Here is a 24,313-nt window from a genome sequence, read left to right on the forward strand (position 1 = left end):
TGAAGATATGACTGAATTTCAGCTATTTGTGTGAAATGAAATCATGCATTTAGATCATGGAAATCAGATGTTAATATTTTAGGTGCACACAACTCCATGCTTGTCTCAGCCTCACCCAGAAGGAAACATCAGTCTGAAGTTATATAATAAATATTGTGTCATCTTGGCATTGGACCTTTATATTCATGATTATTATACAGTTCTGTTATATAGTCTGCTGCTTAAGTTCACAATGGACATAATTGTCACATTGTATTAAAGTCTTATGCACAAGCCATATAAATCATCCGTTAATGGCTGTATATTAGAGATCCAAGGCCCAAAACCCTATTGACTGTCAATTGATATACATCGGCCTAAAATTAAGCCCTGTCAGTGCACACAAGAATACAAAGAAAGGGTATTTTTAACAGATAACAGCAAGACATTGTTTCACATCAAACAGAAACCTAGCAATTACTGTAAGGGTTGAGCTGAGCTGGACCACCATTGCTTACTGGGAAGGAATTCAGTTTTTATTTTAAAGGTCTGATCTCTTCTAATGATGGTTAATTAACATGAGACACAGTGCTGTACTTTGCCTTCTGGTAACTGTAGTGGTTTCCATCCAAAACGCTACCACATGCCAATGATTGTGACACTGCTGAACAAAAACCACACGAACCAAGGAGGTTTGGTAAAATGCTTAAAAACCTATTGAAGGATGGGTACCTCCGTGTTCTGTTTGTAGTTGGCCTGGTTGTATCTGTGTGATGACTCACTCTTTCCTGTGTTTTTTCAGAAGGTCAGAGGTGTATTGCTATTAGAGATTTTTCCCACCATTTGTACAACACTGCTATTGTCTTTATCAATGGGTCGTTAGACTTGCCATTTATTCTTCAGGACTTGCATACTCAAAAACAATCATATAAGACTGAAAGAACAGACAAGAAAGTACACTAAAACAATTAATAAAAATAATAATTAAAAAAAGCTAAAAATGAGCAAAACAAAGTGATATAGATTGAAATCATTTTGTTTCACGTTTTCAGCATAATTCTAGTACTAAAGTCTAAGTGTAAACTTTACTGTGGCTTTTGATACATTACTGTATTGACTGAAGTCCAAGTTCAATACTAAAGCAATGTAATGCATGTGCTAGCATTATGTTACCACACATCTTACCAACCCCTGAATTTATTTGAATATGCAGCAACCATTTTCATTTCTCCCAAGCCGTGTCGATAGGATTTCTCATCATCTAACATTTTTCATGAGGATGGAAAACCTCCACATGTTTCTGAAGTTAGTCATGTTCTGGGCTCAATCAATGTTACGCTTCTTTTGCATTTGAATATCTTATTACACGGGGCCATATTTCACCGTACAGGGCATTTTTCTTTATAGCTATAGTGCTTTTATTTCTAATCCAGCAAATGTTTCACTGTAATAGTGTTTGATATGTGGTTTGACCAACACCTCAAAACACTGAAGACGTTTAGTGTTCCTTGAGAAGTATATACCACAAGTTAAAGAACAATTAATGTACATCTATACAAAAAAAAAAAAAAAAAAAAAAAACACACACACATTGAGTTTGAGTAAGTGGAAAACTGGATTAAACCGTGCTGACAGTTAGGAGCGCCTTTTCTGGGGGGTGGAGGGTCCAACCCCCTGCGGACTGGACTCGTCATATCTGAAAGGGCTGTATTACTCCGTAACGACCAGAAACTCATTTAGTCAGCTTGGCCAGCTTTGGAGAGAGGGACTCTTCCCATTGTGCCAGATTACAATCAAGGGAACTACATCAAGGAAACTGTCCCCCCCCCCCCCCCCTTTCCTTTTTAAGTTTTTAAGTTACATGTCCTATCTATCAACTAAACAATGAAGCGCATCCAAGCTGACTCCGGATTGGAAATCTTTCTTTTCTTGCTCATGTGCTCTCTGCTCCACGCAACTCCTCACCCTTCAAACTATAACCTGTTTTCCAAGGGAGCCGCCGCATATCCTGCTGCATCTGTGCACCGACATAGAAATAAGTAAGTAACGGCTTTGTTTGTTCATTTGCTAACGTGTTTGCTAACTGAATAGCTTCCCCCCCAAAACAAATATATATATATGAACAAATATGCGTTTTAGGTTTAAACCTATCATTGCCATTATTAAAATTATCATAAGAATTACAAGACGTTATACATGCATTTCTTTTTCTTGCGTTTTTGGGGAGTTGCCTATCACTTTTCCTGGCTCATGTTTAAACTGCGCTTTTGCTCAGTTTTAATGATCAACATGAGGAAAATTGCATAAGATGAATCATTTCTGGTTGCGCCCTCACCGGGGACATCCTGGCCAAATTCCCTGTAAAATGTGATGAAGCTTTTATTGTTTTTTAGGGAAACCGTACAATATGCTGTATGAGAAGAAGAATATCCGCCATATCCGACTTCTTTCCCCACATGCATTTCAGTGCACAGCTACATTGACACATTTATCCATCAGCAGACCTCACTGATACAATGTCGCAATTAGATTAGATGCCATTTCAGTGTAGCTGGTGGAAGGAAGGCCTTGTGTGTCTGTGGGTGGGGTGGCTTTTGTCCTAACTTTTTTTTTTTTTTTTTTTTTCCCTCTTCCTTTCTACAACTGACTGTAGGAACTGGTGTGCATATGTTGTGCACAAAAACGTGACTTGCACTGTGCTGGATGGGACTGAAAGTTACGTCCAGTCTGAGCTCACGCCGTGCCCCATGAATCAGATGAACTGCGAGCAGCAAGTGATGTAAGTGTCTCGCAGGGTGCAGGCTCTCATGTATCAGAGCAGTGGAAACAATGACATATACATGAAACAAAACCCCAAAACAAGTGTGTTACTTTCAGTCATTCTTCCATCTCATTTAAATACTGAATATTATACTATCATGAACCTTATATGTCTCCCCAATGACCAGACTGGGAGAAGAGCATGCAATTATCCGCCTACCCATAGTAGAATTGTACAACTGTATACAAGTGTAAAATATTTAGTCGGTATGAAAAATTATACAGTAACGATTATATACTAGGCTATTAATCAACTACAGCAAAAAAATCTAATGTATTTTAGATCTTATTACAACAAATATCAGCCATATAAAAAAATATTTTTGCAGTGCTGATAATAATAGGAACTCCCTTCCATAATAATGAAGTAGGGCCCCTATAGTCCTCTCTTGTTTTTATGACAACTGGTAAGATTTGTTTGTCTTGGTGAAGTATCATAGGGAGCGATTGTGTTGTATTTTGCTGGCTGTTCTACAATGATTAAGTATGGTCTTCAATATGTAAAGTGGTCAGTGTGGCTCAGAATTCATCAAAAATAACTTTAAGGTGGAGGGACTGATAGATCAGTTCTTCTAAACGTATCTCACTTCAGTGATGATCAAGTGAGATATTGATTTACTAAAACTAAACCTTAAGCATTGTAAAATACCTACATTTGAAAATGTGTTTTTATTTTTCCAGAATGCTAAACACTCTGCAATTGATTTACAATGTAAACTAAATAGTAACAGTAAAAGCACATGGCTCAACTCAAATGTATTGATTTATTTTATTATTCTCTTCTCCTCATGCTGTAGAAACCATGTGTTTGAATGAGGGAATGCTGTATTACCAAGACCTGTTATTCTATGAATAGGATCTGATATATTTAGCATTAACATTGTGCATATGTTGGTAATTTAGCAGACCTCAACAACTCCTTCATCACCAGATAGTATATTCAGCTTTGTCACAATTTTGCTATTTGTAAGACCTTTTGCGTGTGTGTTAAAGCTCCATGAAGATTGTGCAAAGGCATGACAATGAAGTATGTTGTAGGATTTAAATGATGGAAACTATGAAGGAGTTGAAAGTGAAAATAATGAAAAGGCACATGACATGGAAAAGCATCTGGAGTTTGTTTAAATAAATTTAATTTTACAGCTGGGATACCCACCTCTTTGTTTCCTCCCCTAAGGAGAGTTATGCTATAGGCTGAGATGTGGAACAACATACACGAGCTTTCACAAAAGTCTGGTCTAATTTCTCCTTTATTACATCACCTTCTTGAAAAGGCAAGCCAACATTTTTGTTTGTCACAGTGAATTCGACAAGGTGTAAATTTAAACTTGTGGAAGTCGCTTCAGTCAAATGCGTTTTTCATCTTCTGTGTTTTCAGTACGTCCAGTAATGTGTGGGGTACAGAGTTTTCTGTAGTTGAGTTGGTGTTTACATGCCGTAATTTTCAACTACACTACAGGTGGTCTTGCTTGTCGCACATTAGTGAGACATGGCGACATAAAACCAGCTGTATAATGAGTCTGTTTTGCTGATGGAAATGCAGACCAGGTTGAGCCTAGTGTCAATTAATCATAGCAATTTCTCTCATTTAAAACGGTGGTGCTGAAATGCATTATTTTCACTGTTTGGGATTTGGGTTTGAGAAAATTGAGAAGAAAAATTGAAAACAACATTTCTGTTTTAGATGTTTGACCATTGTAATGAATGATTATGAGTGGATGAATGAATTAATCAGTTAATGTAAATCGGCTGATGCTTAAGTTTGATTTATACTCAACAGTTAGTATTTATTTATCCTGTTCTGCCTTTATTGAAGCAGAATCATGTTCTTCATGGTTAGGAAGCATTTTGATCATTTCCTCTCACTGCCCCCTACTGCTGATAGTGTTTACTATACAGCTCTGGAAAAAATTGAGACCACTGCAATTTTTTCTTAAATTAGCATTCCATTCATATTTGTATTTGGAATTTGGGAAAAATGTTGCCAGTAGTTTATAGAATAAAACACAAATGTTCATTTTACCCAAACGCATACCTATAAATAGTAAAACCAGAGAATCTGATCATTTTGCAGTGGTCTCTTAATTTTTTCCAGAGCTGTATGCTGGAAACACACTGAGTCCAAAATGTATTTTTAGCACAGCAAAGTTGGCATTTATACTGCATTTGTGTGGTGGTTATAGCCCAACTTACAGACGTTCTTTCTGTGAATACCCCCATGAACTGGAACAGCCAAGTTTCTTTTGAAGTTCTACACAGTTCTCTGATCATTTATCTTGGGAGTGGTGCTACTTCAACACTTACTGACGGCCCTGTAAGCCTGTATGCTGTATAGAGACTACCTGAATGTCACGAAGAAACAGTGTCCTTTGTCTGCATGTTTTGTTTTCCACGTCTTCCAAACGGTTATCTTATCAGTGAGTAGTTGAGATGGAATTTATTTGTACCCTGAAAAGGCTATGCTTGCCATATCTGTAAAATTGGTGCTTTAATTTCTCTTCAGATACCGGACACGTTTTCGTCCCACGTACAAGATAGCATACAAGACTGTCACAGAACTGGAGTGGAGGTGCTGTCCGCGTTTCCAGGGACCAGACTGTGAAGAGCTGAAAGATGCTCCATCAAAACAAGCATCACTGGGACCCAATCAAGCCCCAGTAAAACCTGTTGAACGTGAATTGAGTAAGCTATTTATATAAGTAAAGTGTTTTTGTATCTTTTATTCAAAAATGGAATCTGTTCTCTGTTCAATGGCACCCTTTGCTAACACACAGATAGGAACATGAACAGTGAAATACTCTGTTATGCAAAGTATATCCTGCACCACTACTTAAATATACTATTGTGATTCCGATCGTATTGGTTTCGGCAAAGTTACTAATTGCATTTTAATTTCAAATGCCAACACTAATTTAAATATTCAAATACAGTAGACTACCTTCAATTAAATGGCATCAGACATGGTATACAGGCCTATGAAGGGCCGGAGCCTGCAGGGTATGTAGGTCCCTTTAATCCATCACCTGATAATGACCTGCAAATTGTAACCAATTAAGTAAATAGGTGACTGAAGTAAGTAATAAATCTGCCGTCAAGGACTGAGCTTTTGGCACCCCCATTTGCAGCCATTATCCCGACACAGATTGCTACATCAAGCCTTTATTTTCAACAGTATAATTGAAAAGGAAAATCTGCTAATTTGTATGTAGTAACTATTCCAATAAGTAGTTAAAACGTAACTGTATTTCTACATCATATTAAATTGTTATAATCTAAACATTTAAACCACATGTACTTGAGCAGTAATTCATGTAGAAAAATAAGATTATTTTAGGTATATGTATATACTTTTAAACATTTACTTTTCAAAACACTTCTTGACTTTGATATGCTGAAATTTAGAATATACAGATCTGTTACAAAAAAAAGCATAATACAATTTAGATAGATTGCTCTGTATCAAACAATTGCAGTTTAAAGAAAGTCATTTAAATGACAAGAAGATATTATAAAATGATTGATTTGCCATCAGACATCTGTGATTGAATTGAGAAATAGTTATGGATTATTATTATTAGTAGTAATAATAATTTCTTACCAGATGCCCTGACTCAGGTGACTTAGGTATAACAGGAAACACTTTCAAAGCATTACAAAAGTAAATACAATCTATAAAGCATACATACAATTAGCATACTTCCTAGTACAAATGAGCCAAGTGTAAAAGTGCCTACTTTTGTGTCAGTAAAAAGTAATGTACTATAGCCCTAGAACTACATGGCAAACAACTTTAGCAGCCAGTTTTGATAAACCACACACCATGAATTACCCAGAGTACCCCCTTCTAACTGACTGCGTCCTTGATCTTGACAAAGGGGATGTTTGCATTGCCACATGGCCTTAACTCCTGTGATTGAGGGGGGAACTGGAAGGCCTGGCTAATGACAACTGTGTGTACCCACTTCTTGGCATTGTAGGTCTGTTGTTGTTGATCCAATTACTGCTGTGAAAGAGTCCACAGGCCTGGTAGCAAATGTCCTGGGAAGATGTATATGTGTGTTCCAGCAGTTCTCCCAGCTCAGTGCAGGAGACTGAATGTGGACTATTCTCAATTGGAAAGGTTTTGTTATACTTGAAGCCTGAATTTACTGGATTTAACGACTCCCCAACAGAAGATATTACAAAATAATTACATAGCAAAAAGGAAAAGCACCCAGTCACATAGTATTTGTCTATGGGTTGGTGGTTGAGTATTAGACCTGCATTTTCTACAGAAGTACACAAAAACAGTAATACGATAGTGTGGTTTTGTTTGGATGAGTGGTATTGGTGGTAACACTGCTACTTACCTTGCAGGGCCGCAGGTCAGAGAAACAGGATTGCAGGAGAATCAGATAAAGATGCAGCAGCTGGAGGATGAGGTGCAACGCCTGTCCCAAACCATTCTCGACATGCAAGCTGCCATGACGGGCATGAATGAAAACCTCAGGGAGGGCATGCAGGAGGACACCAGCAAAATGCTAGTGACTCTACTGAACAATCTGAGACTGCCTGTTAGTGCGCTGGCAGGGGAGACAGAGAGCATCAATCTGCAAAGCTTTAGGCATGGCCAGGAGCAGGAGGGCATGGACGAGGTGGTGGCCAAGCTCCACAATGTCACAGACACCTTGAAGAACAAAAGCGACATGCTAGACGACCTGTATGGCAAAGTGAATGGGCATGAAGGGCAGCTGAGACTTCTAGCAGAAGCTGCCCAAGGCCCTGTTGCCAGTGCCTCCACCTTTGACATTTACCAGGCTTACGTTGACAGCAAGTTTGAAGACTTGAGGCAGGAGATGCTGGAGGGGATGGAGACTAAGATGGCAGATCTAAAAAGCTCCTGTGATTACAAGATATTGTCTGTCCAGCAGCAGTGTGAGGAACATGAGACCAGCTATCTGAGCTTGGCAGAACTTCTAGACAGCAAGGAGGCTGACCTCAGGAAGGAGATTGGTGACCTCAAGGTTCAACTAGAAGGGTCAGATGGTTTAGGGAAGGTTAACAACTGCTGTGAGTCAGGTTCTCAAGTTAATGCCGAAACAAGAGACCTTGAAAAGGAGGTTGAGCGTATTGCAGAAGCCAGCAGGGCCCTCAACGCAAGATTTGATAATGAACTAGAGCACTTCACCACATTTCAACTTGAAGGTGTTTATGGTGAGCGTTTTGAGGAACTTGAGTCTCGGATCAATATTACAGAGAAGAATTCTGAAGTGCACTGCTTCTATATAGAAGAGAAACTGAGCCGACAGATTGCAGATGAGGTTGACAAGTTGAGACAACTGCTTGATCAGAGACTGGACTCTACGGAGAACCAGTTTACCACTACTTTTGGTGAGATAGGCAAAAGCCCTTCAAGTGAAGTGAATGCTGGATTGGTGGGTGTTTCACAAAATGAGTTTATCGCCAACAAACAGCACGTCCAAAGTGAAGTGGAACGACTGGAGGAAAGAATAAATGGGATGTATAATTCATGCTCTGTTGAATGCAGTTCTGGTTCAAAAGATATTGTAAGTGTTCAACAAGATCTTCAAAACTACAAAGCTGACCTGAGTTTGATGCATTCAAATATGGACGTTGCATCTGCAAAGCTTAGAAGAGTAGAAAGTGCTGTTCAGAAATTAGTACCAGCTGTCCAGCGCAATGGCCAAAGTATTGGGAATGTAAAGAATGAAATTGTTTCCCTGAAAGATAACCTTGCTGACTTGGGAGATGCTGTTACCAATTTTGGGGACACTTTGCAGAAATACACCCAAGATCTCTTCCACATTAATGCTACCTGTGGTCAGAAGGGAAGTACTTTCAGTGAAGTGACTGACAAAATCCAGGCGGTTCTGGACAGTCGCTTGTCCCATGTTGCTGTAAACAGCAGTCAAGTGGACGAGCTGAAAAACAAACTGGAACTCCTCGGCAACCAGGTCAGCACAGAGCTCAGCCAGTGCAGAGAGAGCACCCAGGGAATCATGAAGGAGGTCTCCAGTGTGGATGGCCGGGTGTCCAATGTAGAGAATGTGTGCAGCAAACTGGATGGCATTTCAGGCAGCCTTCAGAGAATCAAAGAAGGCCTCAACAAGCATGTGACCAGTCTATGGAACTGTGTCAACCAAATCAATGGCACTCTAAGGACCCAGACCCGGGATATCCACAGACTGAAAGGCTCCTTCCAGACTTTCCAGGCAGAAATCTCAGAAATTACCAAGAACATCCAGGACTTGGCTGATTCACCTATCAAACCAGGTAAGTCATACATTTAGCATTACATTTTTTGTTGTATTTATTTTTTCTTTGGTGGCATGCTTGTTCTTTCAATCAAACAATGTGAGTCTTTAAAGGTCATTTCACAGTGGATGCATCTTTGGGTGAAAAGGTGGGTGAAAATATATATTTTCTTACACACTGGCCATGTCACATAAAACATTGGCGTGAAACATTGACCATGTCCTTTTGTTTTTGTTTGCGTCGTGTGTAAATAGTTGATCTAACCAGTGACATTCTAGGTCATAGCCGCATTTCCATGACAACAAACCTCAACTACCTAGCTAACGAAACTGATGAATGGCTAATTGCAGATGTGGACCAATCATTAAGACAAAACAATTAAAATAAGTGAAATTGGTGACAACATTGGTAAACATATTTTTAAATCATGATTATCCTCCCCTTGCTCTCACACCGTGTAACATTTTTTGCATATTTCTGATATTTAGTCCGATGACAAAATCAATCAAGACATAGTTTGATGCATACATATACACTCACCTAAAGGATTATTAGGAACACCATACTAATACTGTGTTTGACCCCCTTTCGCCTTCAGAACTGCCTTAATTCTACGTGGCATTGATTCAACAAGGTGCTGAAAGCATTCTATAGAAATGTTGGCCCATATTGATAGGATAGCATCTTGCAGTTGATGGAGATTTGTGGGATGCACATCCAGGGCACGAAGCTCCCGTTCCACCACATCCCAAAGATGCTCTATTGGGTTGAGATCTGGTGACTGTGGGGGCCAGTTTAGTACAGTGAACTCATTGTCATGTTCAAGAAACCAATTTGAAATGATTCGACCTTTGTGACATGGTGCATTATCCTGCTGGAAGTAGCCATCAGAGGATGGGTACATGGTGGTCATAAAGGGATGGACATGGTCAGAAACAATGCTCAGGTAGGCTGTGGCATTTAAACGATGCCCAATTGGCACTAAGGGGCCTAAAGTGTGCCAAGAAAACATCCCCCACACCATTACACCACCACCACCAGCCTGCACAGTGGTAACAAGGCATGATGGATCCATGTTCTCATTCTGTTTACGCCAAATTCTGACTCTACCATCTGAATGTCTCAACAGAAATCGAGACTCATCAGACCAGGCAACATTTTTCCAGTCTTCAACTGTCCAATTTTGGTGAGCTTGTGCAAATTGTAGCCTCTTTTTCCTATTTGTAGTGGAGATGAGTGGTACCCGGTGGGGTCTTCTGCTGTTGTAGCCCATCCGCCTCAAGGTTGTACGTGTTGTGGCTTCACAAATGCTTTGCTGCATACCTCGGTTGTAACGAGTGGTTATTTCAGTCAAAGTTGCTCTTCTATCAGCTTGAATCAGTCGGCCCATTCTCCTCTGACCTCTAGCATCAACAAGGCATTTTCGCCCACAGGACTGCCGCATACTGGATGTTTTTCCCTTTTCACACCATTCTTTGTAAACCCTAGAAATGGTTGTGCGTGAAAATCCCAGTAACTGAGCAGATTGTGAAATACTCAGACCGGCCCGTCTGGCACCAACAACCATGCCATGCTCAAAATTGCTTAAATCACCTTTCTTTCCCATTCAGACATTCAGTTTGGAGTTCAGGAGATTGTCTTGACCAGGACCACACCCCTAAATGCATTGAAGCAACTGCCATGTGATTGGTTGGTTAGATAATTGCATTAATGAGAAATTGAACAGATGTTCCTAATAATCCTTTAGGTGAGTGTGTGTATATATATATATATATATATATATATATATATATATATATATATATATATATTTAGGCATTCTGTGGACAATTCCTATATATACAGAGAGTGTGTTGTAAGTGCAGATTGTCATAATCATTGATTGGTCTATAATAGTCACATTTTGATATGGGCCAATCAAGCATTGCAATATAGATTTCTTTTGTGCAGTCAGATAGGGGGAAGAAAAAAGGATGACAAACATTGATGCTTTTGAATAAATTCTGCTGCACCTGGTTAATTTGAAGTTTATTTACCAAACAGTGGAGGCAAGATAACTTACATTAAAATTGGTGAATGCATAAAAAATATAAACAGCCCCAGTAAAGCAATTTGTGAGTGGTGTACAGACTTGTTAAAACATGGGACAGCAAAGTAGTTCTCACAAACTCACCAAAAAAATATGTTGCGAAACATATGAAATTATTTTGTAATTCTCTCTTGTATGCAAAACTGAAAATGCTTGGTCAAGAGTAAATCATATATATATATATATATATATATATATATATATATATATTCATCTGTCCAGGTAATTTTCTAAAACAGATGGAAGGCATAGTAAAAAAACAGTGATTTGAAATGCGATCTAAAGGGAAATTTTACCAGCACATCAGGCAATTAGTATTTTTCTGGGAAGTAGATTGTCTAATTCAAATGGCGATGTGTTTAGCAGAACCCTCTGTGCAAAATATTAAACATTTAAATTCAGGGCATGTAAGAGTGCTCATTTGAAATACTAAGACTAAATGAAAGTAATTAATTAAAAGATTACAATATAAATGATATATATATATTCAATATAAATTGAAGGACAACGATAAACCGTCCATGACCAGGACTGTGCACCAGTGCACTAATAATATTTTAGCTTCATTTCACTGCATTAGGATAAAGTATTTTATATATGCCTTGTTAAGATACATCAGAAAAGTATATGTATATGTCTGAAGAAGGAAATCACTACTACTGCAAAATGCAATCAGCATAAAACTTGTTTCTCCCTGACACACCATGTGGGTAACTATGGCTTTCCATTAGTATTAAATCTGAGAAAAATAAGATGTAATCGAAAACATGGCCTTTTAAACATATTACTTCTTGGTTTATAATATCAGCATCAGAATTATTGGACTTTCAGGGGTTCTGAGTCATTGGTGACAATAGAAGAAGTAAAGGAAAGCAGCTGTTGTTAATTATTTTTTATTTGTTGTGATTCGTACACACTGTTGTCACTTGTTAAGCATGAAGCAGTGGTTTCTCCATATAATGTGGTTCAATTATTTTATAATTATACAAGAATTAGGCACTCTGCGTGCATAAAAATTGGAAGCAAGTCCACCATGTTTATTAGTGTGACCTCGTTTTTAGGGTCAGTCTTTATATGACTCAAAGGCTACTTGAATATTTAAGAATCTCCATGCTATTAAACTAGGAAGGGAGCCAAGGGAATGTGCTGGAAAAAGGGTCAGTGTTTTACAAATTCTTGTGTGTATTATGTAATTGGTAAAGAGCTTTTACATTGGGAGTCCACCACCCCACTAAAAAGTGGAAAATCCAATTAAACGCTGCCAGGTTAATAAACCTTATTACAGTTCTACAGGGGGGAAATAAAGCACAAATGTTATTATCTTCTTTGCTTAAACTGGCTGACAAAAGTGGGTGTGGGAAAATGTGTTATGTAAAATATTGAAGGAATGTGATTTCTAAGACATATACAGGATCTACTTCACATTATGTGGTGCCCATTGCACTCATGGGTTAGCCACAGTGTTGCTTCATGTCGCCTCAACGACTCTCTGGAAGAAGAGTATTTTGTGTAAAGGAGATTTTATCCTGGTAAAATAAGGCTAATTACTACTGCTGGCAAAACAAAATTGGTACAATATAAAAAGGCTAGTGCATGGCGAGAATTATTTAAAACTAGCATTGAAGCCTCCAGAACATAGAGATATCTTCGGTATATGGTGAATGGAAAGAATTTCTCAAAGCTGAAAATCCTGCATACTAGTACTGTGAAGGACAAGCATATTTTACACACGACACACGCAAACCACTTCCCTCGACATTATAAAAGATACAAACAGGCAAGTAGGTTTTTATTGTTTAGAACTTTTATTAGTGGAAAAAGTGTGTAAGTTGACTTTTGTTAGCTTTGTTGGTTTCCATTTTATGGTTATAGGCTGTGTGAATCAGTAATGTTTCCCTTAATTATAAAATGTTCTCTGTTGTGGTCTGTAAATGGTTGTCCAGAAGGGCATAGCAGACTTCCTTCTGAGGTGCCTAGAAACAGCTCTCTTCTGAAAATGGTACCCCTGACAAATCAGTTTCTCTCAACATCTCCGAATACGTGGTTGATCTGAGTACAGAGGAATTTAAAGAGGCACTCCCTGACTCCTCATGGCTCTGTGTGCCCCACACATTGTATCCCAGAGCGACCATCCTGCAGCTCGAAACATATACAGAGTTTCTGGGGGGTTAATCTGTTGATCTGTTTTTTATTATGGCTATTTAAGTCATTCCAGGACCCTCCCTGTGCCTCATTGTTGAGTGCTGAGAGCAGAGAGCTGTCCCCCCACAGCAGATGTGTTCCTGTATACACATGATGTCATAACCACTCATATCCCTGGAGCTCAATTATGATAGTTGGTTTAATGTGGCTAAACTGAAACGGTATTCTGATGATAGTCTGGGCTGAGCTGTCATTTCCTTTCACCAATATCCATTTTAAAAACCGATACAAAATAGCAATTTAATTTCCCCCCTTACCGTTGAAGCCATTCTTGTAATGTGCACAATGTGTGGCATTATCTTGTTGAAACTGTTTATGTATGTGTATTATTTTTAGACTACTGCTTTAGTAGTAAGTAAGACTACTTGAATGAAGCTGTACTAATTTATTAAATGTGAGTAATCACTTGTAATTGACTTAAGCCTGTTTGGAAAATATATTGTGAAATGACAGCTGAGCAAGAGTTTCTAGTTGTTGTGGTGGATGACTTTGCAGTCGATGTCTGTTGTGTTTAATTGGTAACACATCTGTGACAGGACCTGCTAAAATGGAGCTGAAATGCAAGTAAGATAAGAACGCTTAAATCACATGTACAGTCATGCCCCGAAGTTACATCTTAATTGGTTCCAAGACCGGCGACATGAGTCGAGACAGGTGTTTGAGCAGAGGTGTGCCTTTTCAAAGCCATCGTGAAAATTCAGGAGTAAAGCCTTAAATGAACTCTTAAGAAAACAGTTATCAGAGAGAAGAGAGATGATTTCGATTCAAGTGCTGACTGCAGAATGAAGCTCTGGGGCACCTCCCATGCATATTGAATTAGTCATTATCAATCAATTTTTATTTAGTATAGCGTCCTTTGCTGGGTAGCCACAAAGTGCTTTACAGATTGAAAACCAAACAAAAAAACTAATAAAAACCATAAATAATTCAATTAAATAGACCATTAGGCATGGAGGAGAGAAAAAGAAAATCTCCTATAAGATAAAATCAATCTCTAGAGGTCCCTGACTTAAGGATTAGACCTAATGGTTGCCTCCCCTCCAGGCAATATAATTATGTTACAGCAGCAAGAAGATCAGAAAGTTCATAATGATGTTGCTGGTTGTGGTCTTCTCTCTGGTGGTAGCCCCTCGTCAGCCCTCAGGGGGTGAATGGAACATCATCAGCCCTCCGGGGTGTGGGGCCTCGTCAGCCCTCCAGGGTGGGGGCCAGGATTCCATGTCAGGAGGGGGGCTATTGCTGGAAGATAGAAAGAGAAAATTGTGCGCAACTACTGATAGTAAAATGCAGGAGATAATGGAATACATTGTCCAGGTCCAATAGATCTCTAACATTCTGTGTGGAGCTGTTTGTTCTACAGGACGTGTTAGATGACCTGGAAAATGCTGAAGTGGTGGAACAAAATTGCTTGGAAATCAATCCTAATGTGCACTGATACTGTGGGAGAATATTTTATGATCTGAGTCAATGCCAGCCCTTAAGAAATGGAGTGGTCAGTGATTCATGATGTAGACTTGTTGTCTGGATGGTAGACAAATTGTCATATATAAGCTATGCTTTGTACTCATCAAATGGCTTAATATGTAGGATTGCTACATTCACATTTCCTAGATGCAAATATACGTTTTAGAATATTCAACACAAATTGTTCTCTATTTACTTGTTTGTTTAGCGGGGTATAAATTGCCATTTTCACATTTTCAAGAGCTTTTAGATTTCAGATTTTGTAATTGGAAGACATCCACTAAGCTGTCACAGAACATGTTCTACACATTTTGATGAAAGCAGTAAAAATCACACAGAGAATGCAATGTGACTGTATTTCGGAGCATAAAGTGCGTGCTGTTTTCTGCAAGAGCAATATTGGAGGTGATAGTCAGTAACCTGAGTCTGCCAGCAGGCTTCATAGTCTCCCGGAGTTGCTAAACCAGGCCCATGTGTTGGCTGGATTTTGCTTTGTACCCCATTGGGATTTACCTGTCTTGTGATAATAGGTTCAGTGTGTTTTATGGAATAGTAAAATGCAGAGTTACGGTTTGAGTCTACTAGCTACAGCTAGGGATTAAGCTCAACCACATGTAGGCACTCGTGCAACCAGTTAATTCTCGTACTTTGTCAAAGTAAATTAATATGTAAATATATATATATATATTAAGACCTCCTTTGGGGTTTTTCTCCCTCCACTAAATAAAGGCGATTTCCTATCAGAAACGCCACAGGAATTCTTGCCTGTAACATGCAATTTCTGCTTAGCCACAGGGGACACTGGCTGTGTGCTAATTTGAAGGCCTTGCTGTTTCTTTTTCCTTTTTCCTTTAATCAGGGCTGTGGGAGTTTGTAAGAGGCCAGCATTGCTTGTTAATTGAGGTAGTCCGGAGGGCAGAAAGTTGAAGTTTATAGTCACGCTTCCTAGTGCCTCTTCTGGTTGTGTTTATGGCCAGCAGGCAGCTATTTGACATCAGTGACCCTGCTCTTCTCTGCACTGAAGAAGACGACTTCCTGATATTTTTATTTCAAGTCTATCTGATACCCATGTGCCTTTAATTTCACAGGGAGACTATACAGATAATGTCAGAAACCTTTTCATACTACATCTTTCAGATATGCATGCTGGCACCTATTCCTTACAATTATGTCTTAGTATCAGATACTGCAGCAGTATCAAATTAATCCACAACTAATCCTTAGCATAGCAATGGCAAACATATCAAACAGATGCATAAAGTGCATGAAGTGATTAAGCAGAAAAATATCTGGGCAAGTGAGCATTTAAAATCTTCATCATTATGAAAAACAATACAGCATGCCCCTCTTGACCAAAAAGCTAAGTACCCGAAAACTAAATCTTAAATTGTATTGTGGCATACTAAGGCTGCAGCAACTATTTCAGAACTATTTAAAATACTAGCTTAGAAGACTCCGCATCTAGACAAAAATGAATAAAAAGTAGCTGTACAACAAAAAATCTAAATGCAGAAAGAAAACTATGTGTAAACATGTAGTTATTCTGTTGTAGATGTCCGACTCCAAAGATCATAACATTTTGTTCTGTTATACGGCTTTAGCGAAAGCAAATAATTTCCATTTCAACTCCACCACACGAACACAAAGCATTGTCGCATGTCTCTGCAAGATACTTACTATAGATAGTTAACAATGTTCACCCTGGATATGGGCTTCTGCCAATAAATAATAATAATAATAATAATAATAATAATAATAATGTTGCTGGATTTATATTAAGCAATGTGACTAACATGACTAAGGCTTTCAAGCATAGGAAGAAACTGACAGATTGGCAGTGGCTTGAATGCCGTGAAAATAACTTGTTGAATAAAAACAAAGCTTACAAAATGACAACTAATATTTTTCAATTCAAGGAGAGTGTTACTTTCAAACAACCTGGAGATCCCCCTTAGGGGTGGGACCAATCTGTGTTGATTCCCTGAAATGCTTTTTGATGTATCCAGTATGTGCCTTGTTAGGATTACCATGCTTTCCTCATCTAGTGCATGAGCTCTAAAAAGTTTCCAGGCTGTGCACTGTATCAGGAGGAAGATTTACATGTAGATGTTTCCTTTGGCTCAGTAACTACTATAAATCTAATATTCAAATCTTCACAACAGGCATAAAATGTAACAGCAAAGGGAATTCCCTGACAGCAGTTTGGAGGTTGCAGAAAGCTGATTTCCTCAAATTGTAAAATTATGTAGCCTGTCTGTTTTTTCACAACTCTGCAGAGTTATGTTTCAGCCTGCAGACAGGCACTGACAAGATCTTTCAGAGGACACTATTAAACACAGCCATATTGAAAAAGAGGAACACAAATTGGCTGATTTTGGATAAAGCTAGCTGAAATTGCTTTCCCCTTTGGAGGGATTTTATATTATGTTCAGTCCTTCTCCAGAGTCCAAGAATATACATTTCCTTGAGCATTTTTTAATATTATGCGTATATATCACATCATAGTAAATAGTGCCTTTGTCCATTACAAAACACTTTATTGTCCAATTACTGTTGTATAAATGGCTTTTTTCCCCCAACATCTGTTAGTGGAATGAATGCATGATAAGATGTAGAGGTTCTCCTGGGCCTAGATTATAGAAACACCCATTTCCTGGTTAGCAGACATGGCTTTCTTCACATGACCTCCTGATACAGTTTTGACTTCAGCATACAATCTTTAATTGATCTTATTCTGTAGTTAATTTGGGATAAATATTTTTGTATCAATGTAATACTGGTAACTGTTGTACAGGCGTTGTTATGTGAAACATTGTGCCAGAATTCTTCAGTAAACAGGAAGCCTGATGTAAAATTAAGTTTTAACACCATTGGGCAATACATTGTGAACAGAAAATCCAGTTGTAAAGAGAGCTCAACACATCCTAAGTTGTTTCTGATTTGTGTTATTAATTTACCACTACAAATTGACTTTCACCAGAATAATAAGTTTTCTGTCATACCTATACATTTGGACTATGTATGTATTTTACTATTACAGATGTACTTCAGATGGGAGTGTGAATAGCTGTTTCTTAAATGTGTGTTATTAAAATAACAACAGAGCAGGGTAGAGTGCGTAGATATGAGGTACTAATTTGTCCATTGATGTTTAAAGTTTAGTAAAGCAACGATAAAGATATGTAGGCACATCAGTCCACTGTGTTCAGTATTTAACAATAATTGAAACATTTTGTATTCAATATGTGTGTTGCTTCGTTTATTTATTGCCTGCTACAACCGGCTTCTTAGTATTAATACCCCCCCCCAACACACAAGTTTATGGTCACATTGTTGTTCAGCTCAAGAGCATGTCGCAGATTGAAAATCTCAGCATCTGGCTAAGATCCCTGTAACCCGAGCAATCTAATAAGGGCAGGTTCATCATGCAGCTGAACCCTGACACAAACACTTCCTGTTCCTGTGGTCTCTGCCTGGCTTTGCAGACTGTGATCAGCAGGAGCTGGGAATTGAGAAGGGGCTCATCTTCAATCAATGTTCAGCCACTAGCTGTGGAAAGCTTTCTGGCATAAGGTCATCCCAATATAAGATGAGAAGTCAAACATCTGTGCTGGACAGCCAGTTTATTGCATACAAAACTCAAACCCAGTTCCTGGAGTGTCAATGTTTTGGCTTCCAACTGGAGGTCTCTACTAATGAATTAACCTAATTATTTTATAATTAGACATATATCATATTTCTTACAGTTCTTTTACAGTCTTTCAAGTCTTTTACAGTTCATGACTTAAAATATATTTTTTGATTCAAGGTAGACTACCTGTAACGTAATTTGCAGACTGTAGAGAAGTATTTACTTTATCAGATGACCTAACCAGTTACATTACTGCCAATGTGGTTGGAACAAAAGGCAGAACACTTAACTGGTTTGAGACTCCTGACATACAGTACTGTGTCTTGACTTTGTTTACTGCAATGCTGTAACAACCAGTGTTTTGTTTTCATGACCGGCACATCTAAATGTGTGTAATTTTGTGTGAACTTGGATGCCCTATACTAGGATGCTTCTTGCAATGTTAAAATAGGTACAAATTCCTTTCTTTTCTCAGCAACAGATGGAATAAAAACAGCCAGCGCTTCGACTGTGCCTGAGAGTCCAGCTCGCCCAGAAATCCCCAGACATCGTGTGGTGGTCTCTCCAGTGATCCGGGTGCCCCTCAGTCCACAGAAGCAAGTGCCAGTTACCTCACGGCCTCGCCTGCTGCCCACCCCCAAACAGCCCAAGATGGTGATGGAGACCGGGGAGGCCGGTCCTCCGGGGACAGTGGTGAAAACCTCGCCAGTTCTTCCTCAAGGTGCTGATGGCTTCATGACTGACTTTAAAGCGGTTGCTGGAGCACCAGGTCAGTGGATGAGTCTGAGGAAGAAGTGATGTGTGGATCGTGGAAACTGGATTTAAGAGTATTAAATCAAGAGCAAAATCAGTATTCTTTCTATTATTGGCATCATTATGGGGAAATTAGTCATTCCGTGCTCTTTTTGACCTTTTTTATTTCTCTTTAGGTTATCCACCTGTTACTCGTGTATCTTTCATTCCTAAAATAATTCCAGGTAAAGCTTTAAAATTCTTAAAAATTTCTTGTTTAAAAGATGAAAAATTAGACTTTATTTTAATTTTATTTTATATTTTAATTTTATTAACTTCATTAACACCTCTCTGCCTTTCTTCTTAAAATAATTCCAGTTGCCCATATCCCAAAGATGCCTACACCTCAAAAACCCATTGAGATCCCAGGTAAAGTTTCCCGTTTTAATAATATGCCTGGTTGGACTGATGTTGTTGAAGTGTACAGGGACGACTGGTTAATAGTGTTTGCTTTTCACTGAACCCCCAGTATTTTTTTAAAAATCAATTGCACTTGCCTACTGGGTACGTGCGTTTAATCTCCCCCATCCCCCTCACGTGACACTGGCACATCAACAGTGCAGCTCCTCCCATAGAATTACTTTCATCCTCTCTGTTTAATATACGGGCTGTGTTCGCTCATTGTGCACATGTACAGTAGCAACCAGCCGTCAGCCTGGACTTGGTTTAAAAAGGTAACCTGGTAGTGAATACGGTGATCAGGCGATTAAGTGCATGTGTCAAGATAAACAAAATGCGTCAATGTGTCAATACAAACTGCACAAAGTCTTTGTCTCAGACAGAACGCGTTTAAGCTGTTCCATACTGCAATTAATTCTAATTCTAAAAGTCTTGACTTATATTGATTATTATTGTAATCATAATAGTATTCATCACAGTCCAGTTTTTCTTCATGAGAGTAATACTTGTCTTGTTGGGTAAACAACAGTTTTTCCAATCTTCAGTTTATATGGATTTCACCAGACTAAACTTGAAAGAAGACCCCTGTAGGTCCGCACAACCAAACCCAGCTTTCATATGCGTTATTTAAACACGCGCTACTCAAGCATGGAATCCGTTCACCTGTCTCTAATTCAGCTTGCAGGCTGGCCATCACATAGCTATGACAAGCAAATTATAATGGTAAACTTTTATCGTTGACCTTAACCTACAGTGATGTACAGAGAGAACTCATTCTGAAGAAATCACACTTTCCTGTTTTGTTATTGCAGGAAGCAGTTTTGCGGGAGAACCTTTCTCCTTCTCTGCTGGTCTCACTCGGAGACCCTTCCCTGGTGACGTGGGAGTGGTTTGCTTCAATAGGGTGCTGATCAACGACGGAGGCCACTACAATCCTCGCACAGGTACAGACATTTTGGATAGTTAAGATGCAGTGCAGGATTGACTTCTTCTTGTCTCTCTTGTTCACTGTGGAACTGTGCTCATTGCAGGGGTCTTCACTGCGCCAAACGAAGGCCGATATATGATCAGCGCTGTCTTGATTGCGGAGCGGGAGGAGCGTGTGGAGGCCGTGTTGACAGTGTCCGATGAGAGCATCCTGAGGCTGGACACTGCAGGATTCAGGAGGGAGCAGCTGGAATACACCAGGCCCATGGCGGGGAAGAAGGCTTGTGGAGGCACAGGCACATTCAATGTCATTCTCAACCTGAAACGGGGTGACCGAGTCAGTGTTGCAGTGACTGCAGGCAAACTGGCCTACGCACAGTCCGGTGAGATGTTCTCCACCTTCAGTGGAATATTCCTGTACTCCCCCCTTTCTCACAGATAGCCTGCCAAAGCGAGGGAGATAGCCAAATGTCTTAAAAGATAACCAAAAATTGAGGTGGATCTTTAATATATTTCTCTATAATCTGTATTTGAAAGTTTCCTATTTTTAATGTTTTATACCAAATTAAGATGTTTTCTTCCCAAAATGAATATATATATATATATATACATGTATATGTATGTATTATTTTTTGTTTGTTTGATGAGTTAAAGACAATGGATTGTAAGCTGCCTCAAAATTCAGAGGATCTACTGTATTAAATAAACACACAAATATGCTGTATGCTTTTCACCAGAATAAGGTAATAGAAAGCAGACAGGTAGGGGTGCTGAGGTAATGCTTTTGAAATTCAAGGGTAGTTTCCTTTTCATGTTTTGGGGAAAAAATGTCAGCCTGTTTATAATCACAGAAACACTGTTGTCCCTTGAAAAGCTTTCAATGGAAAGGCACACAACATTTTATTCTGTTACATTGTACTGTACATCAACATTCAAAACTCATGGGTCAAAGGTCTAATTTTTTTATTTATTTTAACTTATATACCACTAATACATTGGTATCTCCTAATGTGTAAGAAGAAAAGCCCAAGGGTTTTTTGTAAACCTTAATCGGACAGATGTTTGAAACGATCAGGGGTCTTCAGTTTGGGTTCTTCCAGTCCAGGACACCAGAGGTTGTGGGCTCCTTAAGGTTGCCAATTGAACTTTAACACATCCAAAACAATTAAATTGTAAATAGCATAGAATGGAAGGGCCAATTGCTGTGTACTATGATGTAAATCTTTTCACTTTTTTTTTTTTTTAAATATATATATATATATATATATAAGTATATATACAATAAAACTTTGTTTAATTCGTTTTCGTTCTCTCTGTAACACTCTTAAATCAATGCATAACCCGTTCAGGTGTGGTGTTCATCTGGAGTTCCTTATAACGTTACAGCCATCACTTTAAATTGTAACCTCAGATCACATGCTCCATTTTCATGTGAGGTAAGAAACGAAATAGAACAAGAAACAGCCCAAGGAAACTAAGAGTGCGTTCCTTTGACTTGGCAGCTCAGGATATCATTCCCTCTTGAGTTGCAAAAAAATCTGAATTCCCAGCTAGGCATTCAGTTCGACAGTGCTGGAAGAGATGTTTGGGGGTTAAATTAAGTTCTTGATGACCATGAGGGCAGTATGTGTGTCAACTTGCCTTCCTGAAATCTTATGTTTAAAGCCAAGTCTGCTCTGCTCCTTGACTAATCTAAACGAGCTTCCTCTAGATGGCAGCAGAGCTTCATTGCAAACATTGAAATGTATTCCTTCCGCTGATCTATCAGAAGTGGAGAGGGCAAAAGGTCAACTTTCCAAACAATTGACAGTTGTCATTAACGCTTGGTGTCATCAGACAATTCTTACCATTCTCCTTTATTTGTCACCAGACTTATACTTGACCACTTTTTCACAAGCTGAATTGGCTTTTACTGCTCCAGTTTTAAAACTATTTGTTACATAGTCCCAGGCTGGGAACCAGCTCCTTGCATAAAGCTAAATAATATATTTGACTCCCAATAGGCTTCCATGTACCAGTACAGTTTATTGACCACAGTGATGAAAACCAGAGCAAGTTGGTGCACAGTCGAGGATCGGTATACATTTGAAGGCCATGTGTTCAGCTGTTATGGATGTTTTTACTGATGTGGTTGAATTTTCTGGTTATGGTTAACTATCCATTTGTTCTTGATTTAGCTGCAATTTCAAACACTTACTCCATTACTGACCTGAGATGGACTAAAACTGCACAATTGCATCAGTTGTCAACACTGCACCGGCCTGTATACAATCACTGCACTGCATGGCACAGGGGGTTGTATAATTGTATGTATTTGGAAGAGGGAGCTACAGCTCACATTGTCCATGCAATACAAAGATAAAAAGACTGGACATTATGCCTCTTCCACAGCTTGGCACATTATTAGACATGAAGGCCACTGAGCTTGTGTGGCCAGGCTGCTGCTGTTCCTGGCATAATTGCTCCAATAAGGCATCCAGGATTTGGAACTTGCATACAGATTCTGCTGCCAAGAATGGGCTGCCTGCTGTCTAAAACTGCTGATCTTTTCAAAATAAGGAACTAATGTGTAAGCAAATGTACTGCCTTGAACAGAGCAAAAGGGAAGCACTACCCACTATTAATTTCACCATTAATTCTGCCAGTGGTATTTATGTTTCTACTATATACAGCTCTGGAAAAGAGACCACTTAACATTGATTTCTGAACTTGGTGTGACCAAAACTGAACTCCATCTCTGTATTTCTTAGAGGGTATGATGCACTTAACACTTTATGCATCAAACATAATACTCATAATGTATACAGAGCTCAATTGATTTTTCAACGGACCATAAAAAATGGTCCCCGGTGTCATTGAAATTCGGCAGTTTGACAAAATCGTGCCACTTCTTTTTTGTTGTTGTCAGAAGAGACTTCTTCCTTGCAAATATGCCATCAAATAATAACATCGTCATCTTCACTATTATGCAAAATGAAAATAATACTATGATTTGTTTTAAAATTTGTGATTTATTAATATGGATATTTGTAAACTTTTTTTTTTTTAACACCATTGTCCATATACATATTCACACTGTTAATATGTATTTAAATTGATTTGAACTAGTACAATAAAATCAAGTAGTAAGCTTAACATTGAAAAGAAAAGATTCAATAGAAACTTTCATCATAAGAAACCATACATACTTAAGGAATAAAACCAATGGCATTGAAGATTGGGTGGAGGGGAAGTTCAGCTGAAGCCTACAACTGCACAATCACAGTTATCGCAACAGTATATTAATATCTATTCATGAATACCAAGGTTTTTTTTTTCTTTTTTCTTTTAAGACGTGTGTTTTCTTCACACAAATAAATTACTTTCATAGAAAGAATCACATAACTTGTTAATATGAAATGCAACAAATGTTCTTAACCTCTGAATTTCATGAAATACTGAAAAAGATGCACCAACAGAATTGATCCGATTACACAAACCACACTGGTGGCAATGCTGTAAACATGGCTACCACATATTATGCACACAAATATTCTAAATCAATAAATGTGTATGTCAGTCATTGATATACAATGTGATTGTGCTTTACATATTAATTATATTGTGTAAAAAATACAATGAAAATGTGTCAAAAGGTCATTTTGTTTTGTTTGCCCGTAATTATATTATTAGCTGAAGTATAAATAAACACTTCTGCAATGTTGATGAATGTCTGTACATTTTACATTGTGAATACTGTTGGTCATGGCAAGTGG

At 38.6% G+C, this 24,313-nt stretch overlaps 1 protein-coding gene across 1 annotated transcript; it reads left to right on the top strand.

The window, feature by feature from the left end:
- The first annotated feature begins 1,718 nt into the window (after window positions 1-1,718).
- Window positions 1,719-24,260, top strand: LOC136770759 (EMILIN-2). Its single transcript, XM_066723421.1, has 9 exons — window positions 1,719-2,018; window positions 2,633-2,758; window positions 5,303-5,481; window positions 7,156-9,072; window positions 18,916-19,209; window positions 19,370-19,417; window positions 19,551-19,601; window positions 20,444-20,575; window positions 20,663-24,260. The coding sequence occupies exons 1-9, from the start codon at window positions 1,864-1,866 to the stop codon at window positions 20,998-21,000; spliced, it is 3,240 nt and encodes a 1,079-aa protein (XP_066579518.1). The 5' UTR covers window positions 1,719-1,863; the 3' UTR covers window positions 21,001-24,260.
- The last annotated feature ends 53 nt before the right edge of the window (window positions 24,261-24,313 follow it).

This window comes from Amia ocellicauda, chromosome 2, assembly GCF_036373705.1.
Source record: "Amia ocellicauda isolate fAmiCal2 chromosome 2, fAmiCal2.hap1, whole genome shotgun sequence".
Lineage (NCBI taxonomy): Eukaryota > Metazoa > Chordata > Actinopteri > Amiiformes > Amiidae > Amia > Amia ocellicauda.